Raw genomic sequence first — 27477 nt, forward strand, 5'->3', positions numbered from 1 at the left:
GCGAGAGAGAGAAACGAAAAAAGGACGGCCGCGAGTGTAACGCGCGCCATACAGTAATACATTGTAAAAGACCGGCGGGAAAATTTCGATGACGATACTCGGCGAGTGCGAGCTGACGTTGAAATTCGAGAATAAGGCCTAACGCTGCCGAGTTACAAGCGGCGCATCCGCGGCTATAGAGAGTGTTTAAGCGCGCTAATCAAAGTTTATCAACATACAGCTCAATATCGCATTTAACCTCTATGTGAAAAAAACGACTTAATAGCTAACAGTTCTCATTAGACAAATAAAACTTATTTATTACCTTTAATTATTGATATACGCTCAAAAAAACTGCTTCAGCAGATTGCAGTGTCAGCAATAATAACGGCAACAAATCAGACAATGTTGACGTTCCTACTAATTCCCCTTTTTAGAACGAAAATTTATTGTAGTGAATTAGTCAAAACCCCTACACTCTTCCGATTCACTAAAATTTAAACACTTCCGTTTAATTTAAAACTTAACTTCCGTCATATATACATCGAAAATATCAGCTGAATCAATTGACGCGGTGCACTTAACGTTTTGTACGAAACTGAATGACATAAACAAAAAACAACTATATAAACAAACATCGCTACACGAACATTGCTATATATAAAAGTCGAACGTATTTATTAATTTATGATATATAAAAGTCGTAAAGTGCACTCATGGGTGGATATGCGTGGCTTGAAAAAGACGCGATACTGGAAGATTTGGAACTGGTTCACCGGTATATGTATATATGTATATGTATATACACTCGCGTGAGCGCGAAAAAGAGAGATTCCGTGTTGAAGCCGTCTAAAATTGTACAAGTGCGAACGTAACGTTTCGAGCAAAAAATGATTTGCATTTTACAAAGTGTGGCGGCAGGCCCAGCCCGGGGATAAGAAGACAGCAACAGAGCATTAATGATCTGGCTCTCAACTGAGTAACGTGCGAATGATAGTACTCGCTGCTTGCTCCGGTCTCCTCCATACCTACTAGTCCATGAGCCCCAGGCTCTCGAAGAGTATGTGTGCAGTCCATTCCATCTCCTGTAGGCTGAGATCCAGTATCGCTCACAAATATTTATTAAAAGAATAAATGAATAACTCTTTGCAAAATATAAATAATTTTGACCCTTTATTAGAACGTCTTCTCCCATCTCCCCATCAGTTGTGTCATCGGTGCAGGATGGTAGTACCCTATTCTTAGGTGGCTCATCTGGTTGTAGATTCATGGTGAGATGGTAGTACCTCACACATCAGTCTAATAGCTGCCTGGTTTACCTAAGCGTGCGGGGCGTGCGTAGTGGATAGACCCTACTCACCTCCTTCAACACGCGAGCAGCTCTCCACTCAACAGATATTACCGGGTGGATCAGAGTTCGTCATCGTTCTTCGTATGTGCTTGTCTCCTGATTTACTAACCTCGGGACATGAATTCCTCGCGTTCGCGCTCTAACCGTTTCATTGGCGCCCGAACAGGGACCAGAGTTTGTTATAATACGGAGATTTATCAAGAGAAATCATTGACGAATTTTATACACTAGTTTACACATTGGAGATCAGAGGACTCCACTACGCTCAATGATCCCCCTTCTTCAGTTAACGCTCGCGGAGCAACATATACACAAGCGCATCGATAATCTTTGCGAGGCAATCTGGGAATTGACCAAACATAAATCACACCATTTCGAGTACCTCGAGAACATCCATCGGAATGTCAAGATCTGCCATAAAAATGTTTTAAATCTCGATCGGGATATGCGCATCTTGGAAAAGAGATTCGATGAATTCGTCGACGAAGAAGCGGAACTAATCAGACTGATCGAAGAAATATCGGCGCGTACTGATAAAAAATTCCGAATCGTAAACAAACGTCTCGACTCGCTTGACCGGGAGATATCGAAAATCACCAACGGAATGAGTAAGTTAACGATTCACGAACCTACATGCAACTTGATGTAAGACGCGGAACGTTCCCCCCATCTGTGTGGCAATCTCAGCTTGAAATATAAATAACCTTTGGATACATTTTTTTTCTTTTAGCCTATAGACCTTTCCCTATCTTTGTCTGCGGCACTAAATACTATAAAAAAAAAAAATGGCGGTCGCCACGGGTAAAACCCACCACAGACGCTCTCTAGCGATCCTGGAAGAAAACCAATTACAAGATGAACGTAATCCAGACAATGCAGTGAAAGAGCTAGAATGGAAAAACGCCGTAGTATACGAGCTTGCCACATTAGATAAAAAACAAAGCACACTCAAGGAACGAGTAGAAAAATTAGAAACAAACGAGGACCTAGATTCACTCGGAGAGCCACAAATCCGTACGAGTCTTTTAAATACGAGTAAAGAACACAAACAGTTCGACACTATCGAGCGCATAGATGCTCTTGCCTTAACATTAGAAAAGATTAAAAGAGAGAGCGACAATCATAAGATCGACATAGATAACTTACAACAAAACCATGACACAATGAAAAAGAGGCTAGAGACCGTTGAGTCAGATTATGATGCCCTCTCCGATCAGCATAGTAAACTACAGTCAGATTTTAATGACATACGCGGACTAATCGAAAATAAAGCATCCCAGACGGAACCATGTCTACGAATGCAAGAAATTATCGAAACACAGGCAAGAGAGTCTACACGACTCGAAAAACTTATAAAAAGTAACGGTGGCTCTTTGGAATCTACTCCTGACATTACCAAACGAGTAAAAATAGCTACGCCGAAATTCAAAGGCCTAGCAAGCGAAAGACCCATGAAGTTCCTATCAAAACTAGACAATAGAGAGCGACGCGCATAACTGGTGGTATCTGCTTCAAGCAGAGGTGGATAGTTTCGAGACGTTTTCAACGCGCTTCAGGGAACGCTACTGGAATAATCAAATTCAACGAACGAATGGTCGTAAAGTAGAATTCGGACAGTACAGCCCTGGGCCTCGAAGCCCAGTCAGCTATGCCACTTATATGTTCGGTCTAGCCCGCGAGCTAGAACTAAATCTAGAAGAGCACGAGCTTGTGAAAAAGATCGCGGAGCACTTCGACCGAGACATACGGCGCACGGTAACCGGGCACAAGATAAAATCGGTCAACAAATTTCTCGAGATACTTGCCGACTACGATAACGATGACACAAATCGAAATCCAGCCAACGCGCAAAATAATCAGAACGAGCAAAACAAACAAAATAACCAGAATCATAAAACCACCTACCCACCCGCGGGTAATAACGAGTCAAAAAACAGTCAGCCTAATAAGCCAACAGGCAACAACCCCGGTCAGAAAAAGACATGGACGGGACATGGCGTGAACATTATGCAGACAGCAGACGACACATCCAACAAAGGATCAGGGTCACAAAACAAGGGTGGTAGCAAAAAACAAGGAAATAATAAACCCTCTCAAAAGGATGCCTATGACATCGACGTCTTGGATTGTTTTCAAGACACAAATAAACAAAATTCGGGAAACATACAGTAGCTGCGTTCAAGGCGGATGCACTTCCTTATCTAGGGGAGAACGACGCAGCTGCTCAAATCGCCTCCATCATGGAAAACCCGCGCAACGAACTATTGCACGGCATAAACCCGGACGGTCGCGAAGTGGAAGTATCCCACTGCCCAGAAATTAAAATATTCATAGAAAACATCGAGGTAGATGCACTCATAGACACGGGAAGCGAGGTAACGGCCATCTCCGAAGAATTTTATCCTCAAAATCACGAAACTCTTAAGCTTTATCCAACATTACCTATCTGCGGTAAAGGCATAAAAGGCGCTACGGGTAGCAAATCGGCTCGGCTTAAAATACAATTGCGTTTAAATACGAAATTCGAAAAACTGTCTGAAAAAATCATATTCTTAGTTATACCAAAACTAGTCAAGCCTTGTATAATCGGGTTCGACACAATCAAATCATTAAAAATGTTAATTGAGACGGTACACGAACAAATTCTCTTTTCGGTAAAAAATGACGACGGGGTAATAACGTACGTAGACAAAAAATGCCGCGTAACGAATTTACGTCGCTAACAATTCAAGACGCCGGTGGATACACCGAAAAAGGGTACCACACGGATCTCAATGATCTTTACGAAGATTATGAAAATAATTATGAAAACCCATACGAACTCACAATCGAGGAGATCGACGGGAAAGTAAATTCTTGTGAAAACCTCAACGAGGCACAAAGAAATATATTAAAAAATCTAATTATCAAAAGAATAGAAGTATTCGAAATGAAACCCGGTCTTTTAACTATGAGCACGAATTGATTATTATAGATAACACACCTTGGTTTTGCCGACCACACCCAATACCCATCGCTGACAGACAAGACGCACTAGATGAGTTTGACAGGATGTTAAAATTAAACATAATAAGACGCTCAAATAGCGTATATATAACCCCGATACAGATTGTAAGGAAATGCGACGAATCGGTAAGGCCGTGCCTAAACGCACAAAAATTAAACATGGTTCTCCAAAGTAATTACGAGGGACCTCCCGGTATCGACGAGGTACTACAACGATGCGCTGATAGGCCAATAACAAGCGTATAGATTTCACGGCTACTTACTGGCAAATCAGACTAGAAGAAAATTCTCGAAAATACACCGCGTTCAAAGTCGATAGTCACGTCTACGAATTTAACGTTGTACCGTACAACTACAGAAGACCCTGGATGCTCAGCTGTAGATCCTCAATGAGTAGCAGTTGTAAAACCTGTATGTGAGACAGCAGCAGCAGACTTTCGATGAGCACTAAAAGCTCCACAGATACAAGTAGCAGCAGCAACAGCATCAGCACTAGGCCAGCACTAGTCTCTAGACGTCCAGCTACAGTAGAGCCTGGACTAGTGGCAGCAGCAGTAGCAGTATATTCTGGGCGAGAACTTCAGGTTCTCCAGGTGGCCTGCAGATAGTTGAAGTAGACAGATAAGCCAACCAGCAATGCCAGAAATTCTAAATAGATCTCCAGGGTAGTTTCTTGGTAGTTGAAGTAGCCAAAAGTTCCAACCAGCACTGCCAAAAAGTATGAATACACCTGTACACTGCCAAGACAGTGTGAATCCAGGTCCAGAGTCGTCTCCATCTGGTTGAGGTAGCTAGCTACGCCTTGGTTAGCCTAAACATTGGGCTGCCCTGTGGTAGTATAGCCAGAAACGCTAGTCTACACTAGCCAGGCAGTCTAGGGTCATATCCAAGTGGGTGTACTAGCCAATAGCGTGTAAATCAGCTTGTGGGTCGTCTTAAGGTAGTTAACATCAACGCCAGACATTCACCACTAAGAGATCTTTGAAGAAACTGTTAGTTTAGTTCTGAAAGTAGATTACACAATCGCACTGTCATAGATTTCATGTCATATATATATATATATATATATATATAATATAAAAAAAAATGGGGACAGTAACGATATGTTCAAATATTGTTTTGTTTATGACGTTACTGTCCCCATTTTTTTTTTTTTTTTTTTGGATCTCCGTAAGGAGCAGGATAGCAGATTCTTGTTCTCAAGTGGGTTATTCGATACTAAGATAAGGTCGATAATCCGATAAGCGAGACTGTTGATCCTCATATACCTGACTGCTTCTGCAAGGATTTGCCTAATTGTGTGAAGTCTGTGGAGTAGATTCTTCTCTCCAGCTTCCAATACACATGATCATCGTCCCTCTTTCGAGAAAATCACTACAGTGGGTGGGAACGGCTTAGGATTACCTTATTATAGGTAATAGTGGATGACAACGACGTTCCTAAGCGTATCGTTCGCGCCCCCACTAACTTCGAGACCAGAACTCCCTCGGATTTCGATTACGTATCGCAACCTTGCTTTATCCGTTTCATATATAACATTAAAGAAAACTGAGATATAATGAATTGGTAACAGTAATTATTATTCTTTGAAATACATGAGAACTTTAAGTAAGAATATAAAAGATCATCTGGTATATTTCTAATTATATCCTTATAATTTTTTAATACAATTATCAGCCTGGTTAATTTGTCGTATAAAACTTTGCTTTATATTTTTCTTTACATTTTCTGAAAATTACAGCTTATTTCCTGAAAACAAATAATTTTTTGTTAGAGCAATTATTTAAATATTAAATATTATATATGCGTATCTTGAAAAAATCAAATAAACTTATTTTGCATTTGCAATCATTTGAGTTCGCTTGCATCAATGATATAAATTCTAAATTCAAAAAATTCAAGAAAAAATAAAAGAATCATTTTGATCTTCAAGTAATATATCACATGAACAAAATGTAGCAAGATTATTTAAAGATAATAATCTCTCAAGTAGATATAATTTATTTGTTTTAAATAGAATGTTCGCACTAATTAATCAAGGGGCAGCCTGATCTGCAGCTTCGCAACGCTGCTACAAGACATTTCGTATATCCAATGCCAAAAAAAAACTAAATATTGGTTAATTTAAGAATTCTTTATTAATATGCAAACTTTATTTATTATATAGAATACAATGCATGATCAATGCACGACTCAAGGTTACAGAGAATATAAAGGGTGACCCAATTTAAACGGGCACCGCTCATAACTCGTCAGGGACAGCCACAATCGAAAAAATGGTAGAGACCAAAGTTGTAGGATATCGAAGGGGCAATCCGAGGGGTGACCTTGGATTTGACTTTGAACGCGTTTTTCAAGGTCATTTGAAGGTCAACTTTGGTTTTTTAAATAGGAACCCCATTCTTTTATTGCGGGAATGGAAAGAGCGGTAAATTTTACGTTCAGAATGGTATGTTCGGTTGCGGCACTGAAGGTCATCTCAATGTCCTGCAGCCAGAATGAAACCCCGCCTACGTAATTCCTCTAGCAACGCCAAATTAAAAAAAAGTGGTAGAGACCAAAGTTGTTGTATAGGGGGGGGGGGGGGGAGAATTGTGACCTCGAATTTGAGCCAGTCCTACAAGGTCATTTCAAGGTCAAATTATTTTTTTTCAAACAGCACCCACTTTTTCGACTCCGGATCCTGAAAGCGTGTAAAATGTTGCACTTTAAACGAAGTAGTAAATTTAAAATAGAAGAAAAGATTTTAATCATTTAGCGTACCATTTCCTGCGTTTTGTCATCATTATAAAACTTGATGTCCAGGACCCACGACGAGGACGTAGCAGGGTGGATTTTCAGGTCCCATTTTGATCCGGCCGAGGAAGGCAAGACGTGAAGACACCGGCCGATTAAGGCAAGAATCATAGCCCGGCCGATGAAGGCAAGACGTGAAGACACCGGCCGATTAAGGCAAGAATCATAGCCCGGCCGATGAAGGCAAGACGTGAAGACACCGATATAATTGTGCTGCTGCATTATAATTTCTTCGACACTCTCCCAAAATCAATAAAATATCAACAATTTCGCTTCGACTATAGTCCGGCATATTTACTTACAAGGAAAGGTACCCAACCCGAACTCACCGATTTTGATGATTTTCATATATGTTGTAGAACATAAAAAAATAAGAGACACGTATTTTTTTTATCGGCTAATTTTCACTTTTAAGGGGTAAAAACCTCCCCTAAAGTTAACCCCCAAAAAGCGTTTTTTTTAAATATCTCGGCTTAAAATTAATATTTTTCAATGAAACAAATTGGAGGTTATTTCTTACAAAAAGAGCAAGTATTTCATGGTGATTTGAAGAGTAAGGGTAGCATCCCCTATTTTTTAGGGGTTGAAAACATATATTTTTTGGCATAATTTTATAATAAAAATGTTTAAACCGACTAAAAAAAACTGGAAAAAATGTTTAAACATCCTTAATAACAAAATTTAGTTGACGTCTTTCGGTGTTTTCATAAATATTATCCCTAAGGGGGTAAACCACCCCTAACACAAAATAACTGTAAATATGTAATTCAATACATAATATTTCGTAGAAAGTTTGTATATAGAGGTTTTCGAGGTCGCTGATTACAAATCTGTTATCAGATTTTGAAGATTCAAAATGGCGGAACCAATATGGCGGACGGAAATATCGAAAAAAAAATTTACATAATAAAAAAGTTTTAAACGACTAAAAAAATTGGAAAAAATTTGTAAACATCTATAATAAACAAATTAAGTTTTTCGATTTTTTCATAGATACTACCCTTTAGGGGGTAAACCACCCCTAACACAAAATAACTATAAGTATACTTCAATCCATAATATTTTGTAGAAGGTTTGTATATAAGGGTTTTCGAGATCGCTCTTTGCAAATCTGATATCAGATTTTGAAAATTCAAAATGGCGGAACCAATGTGGTGGACGAAAATGTCGAAAAAAAATTTTAACTTTCATAAAAACTTGTTATAAATGTGTGATCTTTGTAGCCTGTATATGTGAACTAAAGAGCCTTAAACCCTAAACCCCTAAAGAATAAATAGGCTAAATGGTTGTGCTTTTTAACCAAACCACCTCAAATTCCTAAATTTGTAAACAAGAAAATTCTGTGTGTGAAGCAGTTTTATAATTTCCGTAGAAATTGTTATCAGAATGTTATTGAAATTCCTTTATTGTAAATTCAACTTATAATGTATTTTTGTTTATATTAGAGTATAATAATAATCTACAATCTTTTATCTTTTGCCATAGTGCATTTTTTGTATTGAGCATAAAATATATTATTTTACGATGTTTTTACAATAATGGTAGTCCTCATAAAAGTGTTTAAAGCACAATGCTTTTTTGCACCAACCACATCGTACAATTGCAATGTTTGTGCACCCTTCTATTTCACAATGTGTTGCACAAGACTTTCCAAAACTGAAATCTATAGGATTATCAAATTTATCTGGTTTTTCATTGACGTAACCGCTTTTATACCAGGAATATTTAAACAAATCTATATATCTCGGTGAAGACAGTTGGTTGTGAACCAATGATTGAAGTTTAATTATATTATTTCTCACATGTAAATTCATATCATGATCCATTAACATTACATTATCAGAAAATGTTCGGACAAAGTTTTTCCAAATACGGAATCAATAGACATCAAGTGGTTGTATTTTTCCTGTGGTTCCAGTTGGAATTTTTTTTATGTTAATAATTTTATTTTGTGGCATTGTTTCTTCTATAACTTTGTCACAATGACCACTCCAAGAATCAAGTAATAGTATTTAGTATGGCCTACATAGGGATAAAATATTTTTTCCAACCAGATTTTGAAGTGATCTGCAATTAAACGACTTACTAATTAACTGATCAACGATATTACAATGTAAAAATTGTTATTAGTTCCCTTACTTGTTGTTAATTTTCCAGATTTGGATGCTTCCACGTACACGTTTTCTGGTCTAAATATGTTTTGTTCTACAATAGGGCCAAACTTGCCACTTGGTTCCTTTAGAACAAGAAATAGCGGTGACAACAGTTGTCCAGTAGCTGATATTAGTGGCTGTATAGTATAACTATGCGTTGTTGCTGAAATTGACTGTACCAGACATTGCACTTGCTTTTCTCCTTCTACTGCTAATGTTCTTCCAGAATGCATTTCTAGCTGAAATCCGCTCTGATCTGTATTATACAAATTTTCGAGTCCAATCCTTGGTATACACGATTTAACGTCATCGATAAATGCTTCAGCTTTAGCCGTAAGTTCTGCACTACTTTCTAGTGTTTTTCTTGTTATGAACTTATTTATTTTCCTAGAAACTATTCGGTGTGCTTGCTTAAATTTGAGTAACCAATGTTTAGAAGCTTTGAATCTAATATCATCAAAACCAATTTCTTTTTTAGCTTGTAGGCCCATCGAATTATATCTTCATCATGGATAATTGAACCACTGTCGAGAGCTGCTTGAAAATTATCCAGGGTATACTGACAAATTTGTGCTACTTTTTCTCTATACGTGCCACCTTTATTAATTGAATGAGCCCAACGACGTAGCTGACTAATAGATGATACTTTTTTGAATCTGTTTTGCACTGTTTTGAGACTTAAATTTTGCTTCGTTTTGCTACTTCTCCAAAATTCTACAGCTCTTTTTTTGTATTCAAAATCTAGTTCTTCATTATCTGCTGTACATTGATTTGTTGGTGCTATATCCGGATCAGGAAAATGATGTTGCACTTCATCTTCAATTATTTCCGCATTATGGTCTTTATACTCTTCTTGAAAATCCAAAGAGTCATCAGTAATCATTTCTACATCGTTGAAATCATGTGTTGCATCTATTAAAATTTCTTTTATTTTTTCGGCCAACTCTGTTTCGTGATAATTCGTGACACTATCTGGTATGTTTAACGCTTGAAAGTATGCTAATAATAAGTTTAGAACGTTTAACGGATTAATTTTCATTTTTCAATCTAAAATGAAAACAAGCGGTAAAATTTATACAAGCTGTGTTTTTGCATGTAAGGCACGACTGCTACATTTCTACCAGAATAAAACGAGTGAATGTAAATTGAATCAAATCATTAATTTATGCATTGGAGAAGAATTCTCGTTCTACTTTGTGATGTTCGGAAAAGTCTATTTTTGGTTTTATTCAACTTTTATTCACTTTGAAATTGAATAATGTAAATCTATATAAAATCACTAAAGAAAATTTTCTACAACAGTATCATACCACTGACAAACAAAAAGACGTACTATTCGTACTTTCCGGCATCGAACTAGAATACCCACAAAACTCACTCACTGCCTAAAAAATAACACAGGCAGCTGAGGTAAACACTCGATGAAAACAATCTAAAAAAAGAACATACTGATTCGCACATATTGTCAACAACTTTTATGAGTGAAAGACATTTATCTGTGGAATTATCATTGAATGTACGATAACATTCATTAAACTAATGAATGCATATAAAATTCCCTTTCAATAACAACGCGTTCTTTAATTGCAAATGAAGTTCGAGTATTAATATTCTTTTATGTATTTTTACCAATAACAAAAATTATCATAGTAATATAATAATAATAATAAGAAGAAGAAGAATAAGCATAATTGCAATAGCAATAATAACAGTAATACTGATAATAGCAATGATAATGAAAAATAATAATAATAATTAGAATAATATTTATTATTAAATTTAGATTTTTTGATAAATTCATTAAATCGTAGCAAATAGTATTATTATGGAATTCCAGACTGTAAATATTTTACTATAGATACAATAATCATTACTTCGAGAATTCATCTAAAAAACTTTCGGCTTACGAAATAATTGTAACAATGAAAAACTCCCAAGTTTGACAACATTAAATTTTATTACAAAACGCAAAAGAGTTTGATAAACTAATTTTATTAACCTATGTTTTTTCATTTGCAAAAAAGTGTGGACTTTTTGAATTTATAAAATTATATAATTATGCAATTTATGAAATACTTTATAATTTATGAAATTACTTTTGAAATGATGCTAATTTATAAAAGCAGAAAAATAAATAATCTTTGATTGAAACATAAAACGAGACGTTATTTGTTACATACAAAATGATAGAATAAAATATCGGTAATATGTCTATACTCGTGTCTACGGTAAAGCATAGGCCTTCGGCTTGTCTGGAGGTTAGGGGTTTGGAGTCGTTTGGTTAAAAAGCACAACCATTTAGCCTATTTGTTCTTTAGGGGTTTAGGGTTTAAGGCTCTTTAGTTCACATGTACAGGCTACAAAGATCACACATTTGTAAACAAGTTTTTTTGAAAGTTAAAATTTTTTTTCGACATTTTCGTCCACCACATTGGTTTCGCCATTTTGTATTTTTAAAATCTGATATCAGATTTGTAAAGAGCGATCTCGAAAACCCCTATATACAAACCTTCTACAAAATATTATGGATTGAAGTATACTTATAGTTATTTTGTGTTAGGGGTGGTTTACCCCCCTAAGGGGAAGTATCTATGACAAAACCGAAAAACTTAATTTGTTTATTATAGATGTTTACAAATTTTTTCCAAATTTTTTAGTCGTTTAAAACTTTTTTATTATATAAATTTTTTTTTCGATATTTCCGTCCGCCATATTGGATCCGCCATTTTGAATTTTCAAAATCTGATAACAGATTTGTAATCAGCGACCTCGAAAACCTCTATATACAAACTTTCTACGAAATATTATGTATTGAATTACATATTTACAGTTATTTTGTGTTAGGGGTGGTTTACCCCCTTAGGGATAATATTTATGAAAACACCGAAAGACGTCAACTAAATTTTGTTATTAAGGATGTTTAAACATTTTTTCCAATTTTTTTTAGTCGGTTTATACATTTTTATTATAAAATTATGCCGAAAAATATATGTTTTCAACCCCTAAAAAATAGGGGATGCTACCCTTACTCTTCAAATCACCATGAAATACTTGCTCTTTTTGTAAGAAATAACCTCCAATTTGTTTCATTGAAAAATATTAATTTTAAGCCGAGATATTTAAAAAAAACGCTTTTTGGGGGTTAACTTTAGGGGATGTTTTTACCCCTTAAAAGTGAAAATTAGCCGATAAAAAAAATACGTGTCTCTTATTTTTTTATGTTCTACAACATATATGAAAATCATCAAAATCGGTGAGTTCGGGTTGGGTACCTTTCCTTGTTAGATTATAAATATTACAAAAATAAAAAAAATGACTCAAATCACATATTTTCAATTATTAAATTAGTATTTGAAGTCGATAAATATCTAAATAAATTTAAAAATTCTACTGCATTACTAGAACTTAGACTGTTTTCTGCAAAAAATAATAAATAAAAAACTACTTAAACAATTATTTAATTGCAAATAGTAATTATTAATTTTTTATTATAAAATAATTTATTGATTAGGAAGCTTTTATGAAATAGATAATAAATAAATATTTTGTAATTCCAAAAGTGTTAAAAGTAAATTTTAATAGATAACTTATAAAATAGTTAAAATTGTATTTTAGTAAAAGATTTATTTTAACTTATTAAATTTTATGAAGTGAAATCAAACTTATACCTACATTTAAAATATGGGTAATTAATCGGAATATTTAGCTCTTAAACAATATTTTCTAGAATAATCGCTATGACTTGAAATTATATCAAACATTTTTTAATTTTAAGTAAATTGATTCTTCAAGAAATACCTTCATTACGTATTGCAGAACTTTTTTTATACAAGACATTAATACAAAAATTTTAATAGAAAATGTATATTCGTATTATTTTTAATATTAAATGAAATGATGTAAAAAGTACAATCTTCATTTGTTAACAATAATAAATATTCTGTTACGTTAGATAAAAATTTTTTTACATTAACATAACTTTAGATGCAATATTTTATATTAATATGTATGTTATTAATTAATTATTATCGTGTTAAATACAATATTTTACAGCTTACATATTGTACAAGTTTAAATAATGAACATACATTTTTTAGTGTTGTTGGTTGTTTATTATTACTTATCTAATAGAAAAGTGCAAAAAATTTAAGTACCTACCAATTTCTGCTGCAAAAATATTTCTAATAGAATTAAAATATTTATACACTGGAATTATCACTAAATAATTATATTAACTGTTGCCAGTAATTGTATGTATAATCTGTGTGACGACATGGTATGTATTACAAACTTTATAATTCTGCTTATACATATGTATTTTCAACATGCGTGTTTACATGTATGTGTGTATAGCATATGTATACAAACATACGTATGTATGTATATCTATGTATACTTAAAACAATAATAATTTATGAATAAATTAAATGGAAAAACAACAACGTTATTTAAAAAAACATAATGCAATTTATTTCTGATTCAAATAATAAATGTGTGTAAAATAAATATAAAAACTTTTTTACTTTATACTTCGATGTTTTACTTTTTCTTTTTCTGTATCGATGGCTTTTTATTGTAAAATTCTATTCATATTTTGGCATTACGGTTTATCAATTTATGATTTTTTAAAAATAAAACATTTAATATTTTTTTTACGTTTTTATCAAACTTTGACGTTTTTCTACAATACTTCGATGTTTTACTTAATCTTTTTCTGTATCGATGATTGGCTTTTTAATAAAAATTTTCGTTAATATTTTTGGCGGAAGGCCGAGTGTGATTTTCGACAATTTTCGGAGGCTATTTTTATTTTTGCAAATCGAAAGTTCGGGCGGCAGGTACGGCGCGGGGCCGGGGCGCCTGCTTGAAAATCATTCGTGAGTTAAGCGTCGTAGGGGAAGGTTCGACGGAGTCGCGGTGGCAAGACTGAGCGCGGGACTTATTTTAAAAGGCTTATTTTGGGAGCCATTTTTATTTTTCGCACATCAGGAGTTCGGGTAGGTAGGTGGCGACCACCTAGAGGAGTCATTCGCAAGTTAACCGTCGGAAGGGATCATTCGGGGAATAGCGAGACTTATGTTTGGACGCTAGCGAGGGCTCATTTGCGTCTTGGCCGCTGGACAGAGAACATCTAAGAAGGGATTTCATCTCGGATACAAAGTAAAAGTAAAGTTTGAAAAAAAATAATTTGTCCTTGAAATGACCTTGTAGGACTGGCTCAAATTCGAGGTCACAATTCTCCCCCCCCCCCCCCCCCCTATACAACAACTTTGGTCTCTACCAATTTTTTTAATTTGGCGTTGCTAGAGGAATTACGTAGGCGGGGTTTCATTCTGGCTGCATGACCTTGCGATGACCTTCAGTGCCGCAACCGAACATACCATTCTGAACGTAAAATTTACCGCTCTTTCCATTCCCGCAATAAAAGAATGGGGTTCCTATTTAAAAAACCAAAGTTGACCTTCAAATGACCTTGAAAAACGCGTTCAAAGTCAAATCCAAGGTCACCCCTCGGATTGCCCCTTCGATATCCTACAACTTTGGTCTCTACCATTTTTTCGATTGTGGCTGTCCCTGACGAGTTATGAGCGGTGCCCGTTTAAATTGGGTCACCCTGTATATATATATATATATATATATATATATATATACACCTATAGCGATGATGTAGCAGCGACGAAGCGCGCGCATTCTCGTATACTAGTGTGATGTATGAATGCGAGTATAGTGTAAAACGTATGAATGTGATATATAGTGCGAGTGTTTTGTCGGCTCAGTCCACGCTCTCTTAGCTTCCTATAAACGGCCATGCGCGGCCTATAGCTAATCACTGGTTGCAGCAACTTAAGCGCACTAGTCTCTACTCAAGATCTTGCTACAACGATTATGCTAATTTTACGATATATTTTGGTGTGAGAAACTCTGGCTCAATACGTACGAGAGGCTTGCGAGGAGACGAGTCTGATTCCAGGATTTCCCGGGGGAGATCCACCTACAGCAATCAGCGGTGATAGAAGGAAAACTTAATGAGTGGCCTGTTCGTGGAAGTCTCTCGACATTAAGACAAATAATAAAATTATGGAAAGTGATTTCAAAATTGTGCTTCGTAGCAGTGATGTGCCCGAATTGTGAGTCTCTACTCAAGTGCAATCACAGCGTTAAGTAAATACTTTGATACTTATGTAAATGCTATTGTACTTGTGAAATATGTCACTTCCAGACAAAAATGCGCAATTTACAGCAATTTACATATTTTTTTTTATTATATAAGTTTGATAAACCACTTTTTGTAAACACTAGCTCCAGCACAATTTAAGCGACTAGTCTATACTCAACAGCAATTTACGCCTAGGGTAGATAGAATCATTTAGACATATTAAAAACTTGTAAAATTTCTTCGATTATAAATTGATAACGCAACAATATTTCCTATACTTATAAAATTATCGCGATTCACTATCGATAACGCAATTTAAAACGTATCTACCAACAAACTTTTTGTAACACAAAAATTACTTGTTAATTTACCTTGTTAAAAAATAATACATGCAATGAATATGCAATATTTGTACTAAGAAAGAATTTACTAAATACATTTATTTTCTCACTTAAACATAATCTAAAATGATTTCATTATTGTTACATTCTTCCACTACCTTGTATCCCGGACCTCTATTATTATAATAATATATACATAAACATAAAATCAATTTTCTATTTATGATCTGTCGTCATAATTATGACATAGATCAGTAAATGTGTACTAAATTATCTGCAAACGTTTCGTGTTGGGTAAAAAAGTTTCGTCATATAGTTGACGCTCCAAGTTATTGTATGATTCACTAAAAAAATATGTTGTCCCTGTAGCCGACGTCTTTGTGTCAGTGTTACCTTCATATCGACGATGCATCGTCTACAAAGAACTTGTCTTTAACTTGTACTAGCTCTTGAATTAAGCATAGTATTGTGGCGGTTGCTCCACCCGGACTGCTGGCACCATCTCGCGGTCGCCGCAAGCAGCTCCTTCAGCCTCGGGCGATCTACTAGAGAGCGCTGCCCTCCCCCGAGCGTTTCCTGCCGGAGACGAGCAAGCCGCTCGCTCTCTTGGTCACAGGCAACGGCACGCGACACATCGTCCGCCAGTACGACACCGACACACAGTAATCTGTCCGCCACGCGATCTCGAAGTTTGTGATGTTACGTCTATTAATAAAGTCTAATTTGAAAACTATAGTTGGCCGAGATCCGGGCAACTTCCATCCACGGCGTTTCCATGGTCGCAGGCCCCAGCTCCAGTGGCAGTCCGGACGCATACCAGCGGTTGCTAGCCGAGTTCGCTGATCTAGCCCAGCCACACGAGGGGTGTGCTACGCCCACCGGCTTCGAGGTCAAGCATGAGATCCACACAACGGGGCCACCGGTCCATTCTCGTCCTCGTCCTCTCTACGGCGAGCGTCTCTCAGCTGCGAAGGAGATCTTTAACAAGCTGCTACAGCGAGGCATCATCCGCCCAGGTTCAGGGCAATGGTCCAGCCCCCTTCACATGGTGGCCAAACCGAAGGGAGGATTCCGCGCCACTGGCGATTACCGCAAGCTGAATGCCGAGACCATCCCGGACCGCTACGCTTTGCCGCGGATAGAGGACCTTCTGCAAGACTGTCGGGAGTGCCACGTCTTCTCGGTCATTGACCTGGAGAAGGCGTACTACCAGGTGCCAATGGACCCAAAGGACATCTGCAAAACGGCGGTGACGACACCTTTCGGACTCTTCGAGTTCTGCTCTCTGTCTCTAGGCCTCCGGAATGCTACGCAGACGTTTCAGCGCTTCATGGATAATCTCCTTCGAGACCTTCCATTCACGCGGGCCTACATAGACGACATCATCGTGATGTCCAGGAATCACGAACAGCACCAGGCACATTTGCGAGCACTGTTCGAGCGCCTGCGTCAGGCACGGCTGACCGTCAACATCGACAAGTGCGCCTTTGGTCAGAGCGAGGTGGATTTCCTGGGTTTCACCGTCTCCAACCAGGGCTTCCGACCACCAGCGCGGAAGATCGATGCAATCCGGAGCTTTCCGAGACCAGAGTCGCCCAAAGCTCTACGACGTTTCCTGGGAATGCTGAATTTTTACAGACGCTGCATTCCGCATGCAGCTCAACAGCAGGCCCCACTCAACGAGCTTCTTAGGGGCATCCACAAGGGCAGTCGACAGGTACTGAAGTGGACGCCAGAAGCTGAGACCGCTTTCGAGGTCGCTAAGGCCAGCCTTGCAGGTGCTTCCAGGGCCTCCTACCTCTCTCCCACGGCGCCTCTCTCGCTCTCAACCGACGCCTCCGACATCGCCATTGGGGCTGCTTTGGAGCAGAAGGTTGACGACTGCTGGCAACCTGTAGGCTTCTTCTCCAGGAAGCTGTCACCAACCGAGACCAGGTACAGCACGTACGATCGCGAGCTTCTCGCTGTCTACGAGGCAGTGAAGCACTTCAGTCGCATACTGGAGGGACGTGAGTTCGTCGTCAAGACGGACCACAAACCGCTGGTCTACGCAGCTGCCAAACCAGCGGATAAGGCAACGCCCCGGCAGCAACGACATCTCGACTACGTGCTCCAGTTCAACGCCAGGTTCCAGCACGTCAAAGGCGAGGACAACGTGGTGGCTGACGCGCTTTCGAGGCCATGCTCGACCATCAGCATGCCGTCAACCCTCGAACCGGCCGCCATAGCTGAAGCTCAGAAGGACGACCAGGAGCTCCCACATCTCCTGGAGGCAGGCACGCTCGCTCTCCAACAGCTCGACATCCAAGGTCACAGCGTTTACTGCAACGTCCTGGACAAAGTGGTCCGTCCTTACTTGCCAGCTCAGCTTCGTCGAGTCGCCTTTGACTTGCTCCATCGCCCAGCTCATCCCAGTGTGCGAGCCACCGTCCGCATGCTGACTGAGAAGTTCGCCTGGCCTGGTATTCGCAAGGACGTCAACTCCTGGGCGCGCTCCTGCGACTCTTGTCAACGTTCAAAGGTCCAGCGTCACAACCGAGAAGCTCTCGCATCGTTCGAGGTACCTGACAACAGGTTCGAGCATGTGCACATGGACATCATCGTCATGCCACTCGTCGGGAACCTTCGCTACTGCCTCACGATGATCGACCGCTTCTCCAGATGGCCTGTGGTGGTGCCGCTGGCAGACATCAGGGCCGAGACCATCGCCAAGAGTTTCTTCGAGCACTGGATAGCTCATTACGGTGCTCCGATCACCATTACGACTGACCAGGGCACCCAATTCGAGTCCGCCTTGTTCACTTCACTCGCTCGAATTGTTGGCTCTCACAAGATCCATACGACGCCGTACCATCCTCAGGCAAATGGCCTTATCGAGCGGTTCCACCGGACCCTGAAGGCTGCCTTGATGTGTGAGGAATCCTCGCCATGGCCCGACAGGCTGCCCATCACCATGCTGGGTCTCAGATCTTGCCTCAAGGAAGACCTCCAGGCCTCTCCAGCGGAGATGTTATACGGGACGACCCTGCGCATCCCTGGAGAGTTCTTCGTCACCAACAGCGCTCCCGCAGACCCAGGCTCCTTCGCTGGGAAGCTGAGGGAGCTTTTCAACATCATCAGGCCAGTTCCGGCTTCTCATCACGGCAACTACAAGCCTTTCCGGCTGAAGCTCCTGGCTACATGCACCCACGTCTACCAGCGCGTCGACTCGGTGAGGAAGCCACTGGTCCCGCCGTACGTCGGCCCTTTCAAGGTCGTTCGAAGGATGAGCGAGAAGGTCTACATCATCCTGGTCAACGGTGTGGAGAAGGCTGTCACCACCGACGCTCTCATCCCAGCCCACCAGGACACATCCGACCCGCTGACGCCTCCTAGCTCCACGGCACCAACGGCATCCTCACCAGCGTCCGAGCCGAGCCAGGTCAACCAGGAGTCAGAAGACAACGGGCCGTCCAACAGCGAGGTCCAGTCAGAAGACCTCGTGCCGTCCAACAGCGACACAAGACCTTCTGTTTCAGATCACCCCGTCGTCCAGAAAAGGGTTTCGTTCGCTTCCCAGGGGAAGCTCACTAAGGGGGGAGTACCTGTGGCGGTTGCTCCACCCGGACTGCTGGCACCATCTCGCGGTCGCCGCAAGCAGCTCCTTCAGCCTCGGGCGATCTACTAGAGAGCGCTGCCCTCCCCCGAGCGTTTCCTGCCGGAGACGAGCAAGCCGCTCGCTCTCTTGGTCACAGGCAACGGCACGCGACACATCGTCCGCCAGTACGACACCGACACACAGTAATCTGTCCGCCACGCGATCTCGAAGTTTGTGATATTACGTCTATTAATAAAGTCTAATTTGAAAACTATAAGTGAGGAAGTGTTACTCTTTATTGTGCGCGAAACCCTGCACCTCGATTCCTCGCTAAAGTATATTTACTGGCTTTATGCCTGCGTCGCGTTACGCACTAGTGAATATTTTTTTTTGTTTGCATACTCAAAAAGAGAAGAAATACATGTGTATTCTCGTAAACATAAGATCACTAATACATTAGAGTGAACAAGTGAAGTATAAACATGTATTAATTATATAAAAAATTAAGTAACGTACGTGTATATTATTCCTCTCACTTCTACGGCAAACATTCCATAGACAGGTTTATGATCCGATAAACAAATACTTCTTGCCGAATCGTAAGCTAAACATTTGATGCACTGGTGTGAGTATATCTCATTATCGTTATCAGTACCTTTGGATTGATTTCGACTTTTATATAGAATTCTATCAGTATATGAAGGAATACGAAGTTTGTTGCTCGAATCTATTACTTGGCTTTTTGGATCGTATTTGTAAGTTGGAGGGAAAGTTATTGGAGCTTCATTGAAACTATGGAGATGTGTCTTGGAATTTAACAAACAATTCAACTGATCTTCTTTTACAGCAACTGGAATTTTTCTACCGAAATGTGTTTTTTCTATCCATTTGATTACATCATTTCTAGATTCATCAATCCGGAAATTTAAATCTCCAAATAAAAAAACATTATCAAAATCACTGATATCATCTAAAAAAATAATTTGCACCATATAATAAAATGTATGTTTGTTTGAAAAAAAAAAAAAATGTGGCAGTCGTAGATTCTATAGATGGATTTTGATTAATTATTTCCAGTAAATGTACCAAAGCTAAAGAAGATTGGCGCGCACTATCTTTCGTTTACTGAAAAGAATGGTGTATGCACTGTCTTCTATCTTGCTCGCTCAGCGTGTCAGGTTTTTTTATGTCCTCCCTGCTAAAATAAGCAATTAGACCCGATAAAAAAACTAATCGGTTTGAATACATCTTTGTGATCCGGTATTTCGGAATATAAACCGATTTTCACAATTATAACCGATTTGCAAGTATTGGGCAAAATTTTTGACGATGTTTTAATCGGTTAAAATCGGTTATAATAGTGTTAATCGGATTATATTCGGAAATCCCTGATCACAAAAACGTATTAGATCCGATTGCTATTTCTTTTCATCGGTCTAAATCGTTTGCAATTGTGCAAATGTTGCGGTCTAGTATGCTATGGTTCATTAATCGGTTTTAATGGGTTATAGTCGCACATATATCTTATGATTAATTAGTTAGTGTAGTAACTTGAACGGCCTTATATACTAACCATCATAGAATCTTTGTGCTTGCGAGTGAGAAAAACCGAACGCAACCTGGCGGCACGTCCGTAACAGTTTAATCGATTTTTTTTAAATCAGTCTAAATCGTCTGTAATTGTATAAATGTTACGGTCTAGATTGCTATGGGTTTTTAATCGATTGAAATAGGTTTTCATTGTAGTAATTGGTATTTATCGATCGAAATTTGTACAAATTTATTTTAATCGGATTTAATGTATTATATTTGCACGTATCTTATATGATTAATTGGTTAGTATAGTAACTTAAACGGCCTTATATGCCGACCACCATAGATTCTTTGTGCTTGCGAGTAAGAAATACCAGACGACCCCTGGCGGCGTGTCCGCAACAGTCACTTTGTTCGCCTTATACATGTCCATTTTGGATAGAAATAAAATAAGAAGCACCCGTCACAATATCAAATCATATAATTTTCATAAAAAATTTTAAACCTCAATATTTTAAATACCATAGGGTCCTTATAATATCATTAAATTATGAATTCTCTTAAAACATTCTGAACTTTAGTTAGCGAGTTATAAGGTTTAACAGAAATAGTAATTTTCAGTTATACAGGGTATACAGGGTGAGAGACAGAGAATTTAAATCCTGATATCTTTTAAACTAGACGGTTTTATAAGCTGCAAAGAGAACCTAGTTAAGGTGATTCAAAGATCGATATTTCACCACAATTTCAACTTAATTAAAGCCTTTTTACTCCCGTAATTGTACGACATAGAAAACACATTTATTTTGGTTTTCGATTTTTAGCTTAAAAACTAGTCATTAAAATGATTTAAAATTGTTACAGAAAATAGATATTATTGTTTTTAATTGTCATAAATTTTTTCAAGACGTTTGACGATTTAGTTTTGGGAGATATTAATGTTTGTATCATAAAAATAGAACGGAACATTAATCTGGAAAATATTGCAGAGAAAAGTAGGAAATTATTTGCTCTTTTAGACACACTATTGTTGAATATATTGTATGGATCATATTATCAAAAAAAAGCAAAAATATGTTTTCAAAAATCAAAAAATGGCTATAATATGGTCATAAAATGTCAGAACTATTAAAAAAATTAAGAATCAGAAAACATATGCATGCCAAATTTTATTACGATCGATCGCGTGGTTCCAGAAACATGACGGTATACGCGCGCGCGCACACACACACACACAGACACACACATACACACACAGCCATCCGCATGGACATTTTCTAAAAATGTATGATTCGTACTCCAAACACCTCCAAATGCGTTTCTACAAAGTTCTAGCAGAACTAAAAATTTTACTATTACACAGCTTCCTCTTAGGTGGAATCAAAACCAATAACTGATGAACCGAAGTAATGTTTCCCAAGGTACTTTGTCTGCCCTTTAAATGAAGTAATGAATTATTAGTCAACACAAATTTCTTAAACACTGTTAAGTTTAGAACAACAATATTAGAACTGATCAATTCTGATCATACAATATTGGTTGAGTACTGATTTTGAACCAATTTCGATTACAACCGATTATAATAGACACAAACGCTACCCTACTTAAAAAAAACGCGATTGTCGCGCGATTCTTTTCAGCAGAGTAATCCTTCAAAACACGATAACATTTGCACCACTATAAGAACGGTTAAATACTGATTGGGACCGATTACGATTACAACCGATTATTACCAACCTTAACTCTAATCCTTTAAACACGATTACATTTGCACCACTATTGTATTGTTATAATGAGAGAGGTCCGGGATACCAGGTGATGAAAAGATATTCTAATAATAAAATTTGTTTTTTCTTTTCAATAAACAAAATAAATATATTTAATTAATAGTCTTTTTAGATAGAATATTGCGTAAATTGCAAATATTCTTGGCAACAGAATAGTTTATATATTCGCTTTGATTGTACAATATAGTTATAAGTTAATACGCTTTATTTTGCGTTATTGGCTTTAGATCACGATTTGCTAAATATACAAAAGATTTGAAATTATTCTAAGTTTCAATTTATAATTGCTCAATTTATAAGTCTTTTATGATACCGAAATATTTCTAAGTTTTTTTTTTTATGGCGTAAGTTGCTCTGGAGAGGAGACTAGGCGCTTTAGTTGCGCTGGAGCTAGTGAGCTTGAATAGTCCGCACAAGTCCTTATATAGGCTGCGGAGAGAGCAGGTATCGAGCCGTCGAAAAAACTATCACATTCATACCTGCACACGTACATTAACACCTTTAAACATTTATCATTCATACACATATATTCTAATGTGCGCGCCGCACCGCCGCTCACCCGATACTCCTTCTCTTATCTTATCGCGCAGCTGCGCTCGCCTATCACTGTGTATATATATTGTTGAAATATGGTACATTTATTGTTGTAATATAGTAAGTATCTTAATTAATATAAAAGTAAGAAGGTGTGTTGAATTGACTTTTATATGGTAAAAGTATTTAATAAGAGTAGTATGAAATCATGAAGATTTGTATATGCACTGTTGGAATCAGAAGAGAGAATTGCATTTGCTTATTTATTGTAAAAGTAGAAGCCTAGCAACAAATATAACGTATTGTAATACGACGCGTAACGGCTGGTAAGCGCGCGCCACAAACACACACATGTACGTCTCCCCACTTATATGTATGTGAGCATCACGTGACTGCGAGAGCTGTTGAAGCCTCTGCGATGATCTCGCGTCTCACTCTCTGCTGTAAGACTCCGAGCTGAGCGGACGTGTCACCGACTATAGTTATTGCCATATACAAATAAACTGTATTCATAGTTTAACCATTAAAACTCACAGTGTCTATTATTATATTATAGCGGTACGAAAAAAGTTTTAAACTGAAAATATAAGATTAAAATTCAAAAAGACAAAATGTAGAAGAAAGAATTTGCTATACCGGTGTTCTAAGGAGAGGATTATACTATGTGGAAGAAGAGAATCAGTTTGTTTTTGAAGCTTAAAAAATGTGAAACAGTGATAACAAGAGAAAAAGATGTAACAAAAGATAAGGAACCATGGGATGAACAAGACTTAAAAGCTATGAATATAATATATAGCTTGATCTCAAATAAACAGTTGGAATTTGTGTGCGAAGAAACTACTGCTTTTGGGATAATAAAAAAGTTTGATAGTATGTATCTGAAAGAATCTACAGCACAACAAATTGTATACAGAAACAAAATTTAAAAAGTTGAAACTAGAAAAATACTGTGACACTGTGACACTCTTCAGTGATTTTGAAATAGCTGTGAATGAGTTGAAAGGCGCAGATACCAAAATAAGTGAAAAGAAGAAGCTAAATTATATGCTCAACACTGCCAAACCAATACAGTTATATTAGTGTTTTAATAGACACGTTACCAGAAAGTAATCAAACAGCAGAATACGTAAAAAAATTTAAATAGCCGAAATGAAAAACGGAAACAAAGACTCAGAAAGAAAGTCAAACGTCTTCGTCACAAAAAAGGGAAAATGTTTTAAGTGTGGAAAAACCGGGCATTTTGCAAGAGAGTACCAAGATGGCGGCCAAGCGGGACACAGCGGCGCAACACGGCGAGTTTTAACACGTGGCCGTGGCTGCGGCAGAGGAGGAATAAGCAGGTAGCAACAGTGCACGCAGTACATGGTAATATAGGTAATGATGAATCAGAAAATGAAATAAAATGGCTATTAGATAGCGGGTGCTCCGATCATATTATTAATAATGAAAATTATTTTGAAAATTGTATTAAATTAAAGAAACCAGTAAATATTTATTTAGGAGACAATCGATCTGTAAAAGCCATGAGAATTGGAAATGTCGTAAGTTTTTTTGATACATTGCGACGGTGCCTTTTGCACGTCACGTGAAGGCGAGTTAGCCGAACGCGGAGAACCACTGACGACAGATAAGTTGCCAGGGCTCTTCTAATTTTTGTGCTATTTTTCCCGAGATACATCGCGAGTGCGCGTAGTGCACGTGAATATGGAACATCACTGGAGCGGAGGAAGGATGGCACCGAGGAAGAGCGAAGAGAAACAGAGAAACGTCTAGAGAGTGGCACTGCTACGCCAGTGCAGAGATAGGGATAGTATGAGTGCGAGTGAGAGAGCGTGAAAGGAGAGCGCGTGCGCCAATCGACGAGCCGTGCCGAGCTTCGCGCCGTCGGGGCAACAAGGAGCGGGGAAGATGAACCATGCAAGGCTGATGCGCGTCGATTTTCGGCCGATGGAACCGCGCGCGAGGAGAACCGAGGGGTGGGAGAAGCGGGAGCGAGCGGTGAAGAGCGCGGTTTTCTCCCGTTCGCGCACTTTTTGTGTGACGCCCGAGCGGAACACACGAGCCGGAGAAATTTAAGTTAGAGTCTTTGTGAGATTTATTGTGGGGTGTAAAGTTCGAGGGTTATCGTGGGGACGTCTAGAAGAAGACGAAATGAGCAGCCAGATTGAGAGGACGACCTGGACTGCCGAGGCCACTTCAACCGAGGAAACGAGAGAGGAAGCTGCGCCAAGGTCATCTCCAGGAAGTTGCCATCCCGAGTCGAGCTGCCAGCATCAGTCTAGGCGTCGAGACGAAGACTAAGTAGGTACTCAGAGGCACGAGTTAGGAGATTCGCGGACGCGATCGTGAGAGGAGCGCGAAGGCGAACGTGGTTGAGAGAGTGTGCTTGTGAGAGTGAAAGAACAAAGATAGAGAAGCGTGATCGCGGACGCGAGGATATCGTCGTGCAGCAACCGCGTCGTCGAGGAAATTCGGCCTTGGCCGCGACAGCGTGGCTCGCGTGAGAGCGCGCCTTCGGAATCGGAGGTGAACGCGAGAGAGTTTATGAGTGAGAGAGAGAGAGAGAGAGAGAGAGAGAGAGAGAGAGAGAGAGAGAGTGAATGCGTAGAGATTTTGTAACGGATCGGAGGACGGGTGAGAGAATAAGGTGCTGTAAATAGGGAACTCGAGAGTTATAATTTCTGATTATCCCCTTGCAAACCCGAGCGAGTGAGAGAGGATTCGGCGGAACCTCTTCCGAGAAAACGCGGAGAAAACGTATAAAAAAATTAGTTATGCGGGCCTTCAGGCCTCGTGGGAGACTTTCAAATTTCCCCGAGTTTGGCTACGTCACAACTTTCGATAGACAAAATAAAGTATATATGAGTAAAGTTTTTTATGCGAGAGATTTGAACATAAATTTAATTAGTGTTTGTAAATTAACAGAAAAGAATAAAAAAATTATTTCACAAGGAAACTATGCAAAGATTATAAATGAGAATAATATATTTATAGCGGTAGCACATAAAGAGAATAGTACGTATAAAATGAAAAGTAAATTAAATATAAATTTTGTAAATAGTGCTGAGCGAACTAATAATAACATTAGTTCCGAAGAAAGATGGCACATAATGTTAGGTCACATAAACTTAGGCTATTTAGATATATTATGTAAACAATAATTGTTAGAGGATACTCCAAGTAAACTCGAGTTGGTAAAACCTGTATAGAAAATAAAATGACAAATTTACTATTTAATAATAATCGAACTAAAGCTAAAAACATATTAGAAATTATTTACACAGATGTATGTGGTAGTTTTCCAACACCTGGGTTAAAAGATGAGAAATACTTTGTCTCGTTTGTAGACGACTATAGCAAAATAGCCAAAGTTTATTGCATTAAAACGGAAGATGAAGTTTTTTATTATTTAGTTCAATTTATTAATGAGAGTGAAAATTTAACAGAAAAGAAACTAAAAACAATAAGATGTGATAATTATACAGAATACCTGAATAATCGTTTTTATAAATTTGCAAAAGAAAAAGGTATCTAAATTAACAATTGTCCAGCGTACGTACATGAATTGAACGGTACTGCCGAAAGATTCAATCGAACAATATTAAGCTTGTCGCGTTGTTTATTAGAAGAGACACAAGTACATAAAAAGTACTGGCCTGAAATAGTATGTGCGGCCATATATCTGAAAAATCGTACGTTAGCAAATATAATTGAGAGAAAAACTCCGTATGAAATATTGTTTAAGGTAAAATCAAATGTTAAACATTTAAGATTATATAGGAGTAAAGTTTTTGTGCGAATACCAGAACAAAAGAGAGTTTCTAAATGGGATAAAAAGGCAAATATGGGAATATTACTAGGTTATAGCGATGTTGGCTATAGAGTACTAAAAAATAATAAAATAATAGTAGCGAGATATGCTGTTATTGTAGAGAAAAATGTATTAATCTTGATGAAAATGACAATGATAATGATAATGAAAGCAATGCGAGTTCAGATGGTAGTTTAATTGATAATGTTTTTGAAAGTGGTGATGAAGATGAAAAAGTACAAGATGAAATCAAAAATAATCAAGAAACTCTAAAGCCAAAATCTCCACGTAGATCCACACATGAAAGAAAACCTAGTGTTAGGTATCCAATCAATAACACTTTTACTTCATTTATAAATCAACTCCCGGAAAAATTCAGAAATGACATTTCTAAAAATATCTATGTAAATCATTGTAGGATAGATGCGCCTTGTACATTTAAGGAGGCGATA

General features: G+C 38.1%; 1 protein-coding gene across 2 annotated transcripts in view; it reads right to left on the bottom strand.

Annotated features, from left to right (window-relative positions):
* Positions 1 to 5999: 5999 nt before the first annotated feature.
* The window catches only part of LOC103316169 (inositol polyphosphate 5-phosphatase E), an 86264-nt gene continuing 64786 nt past the window's right edge, over positions 6000 to 27477 (bottom strand). For both annotated transcript variants that reach the window (XM_032601400.1, XM_032601401.1), the window contains exons 3-4: positions 19877 to 20330; positions 6000 to 6085 (exon numbers count right to left, since the gene is read on the bottom strand). In XM_032601400.1, coding sequence (XP_032457291.1) covers positions 6079 to 6085; positions 19877 to 20330 — 461 coding nt within the window. In that variant the 3' untranslated portion in view covers positions 6000 to 6078. The remainder of the gene's footprint in view (positions 6086 to 19876; positions 20331 to 27477) is intronic.

Source organism: Nasonia vitripennis (genome assembly GCF_009193385.2).
Source record: "Nasonia vitripennis strain AsymCx chromosome 1 unlocalized genomic scaffold, Nvit_psr_1.1 chr1_random0012, whole genome shotgun sequence".
NCBI classification, from domain to species: Eukaryota; Metazoa; Arthropoda; class Insecta; order Hymenoptera; family Pteromalidae; genus Nasonia; species Nasonia vitripennis.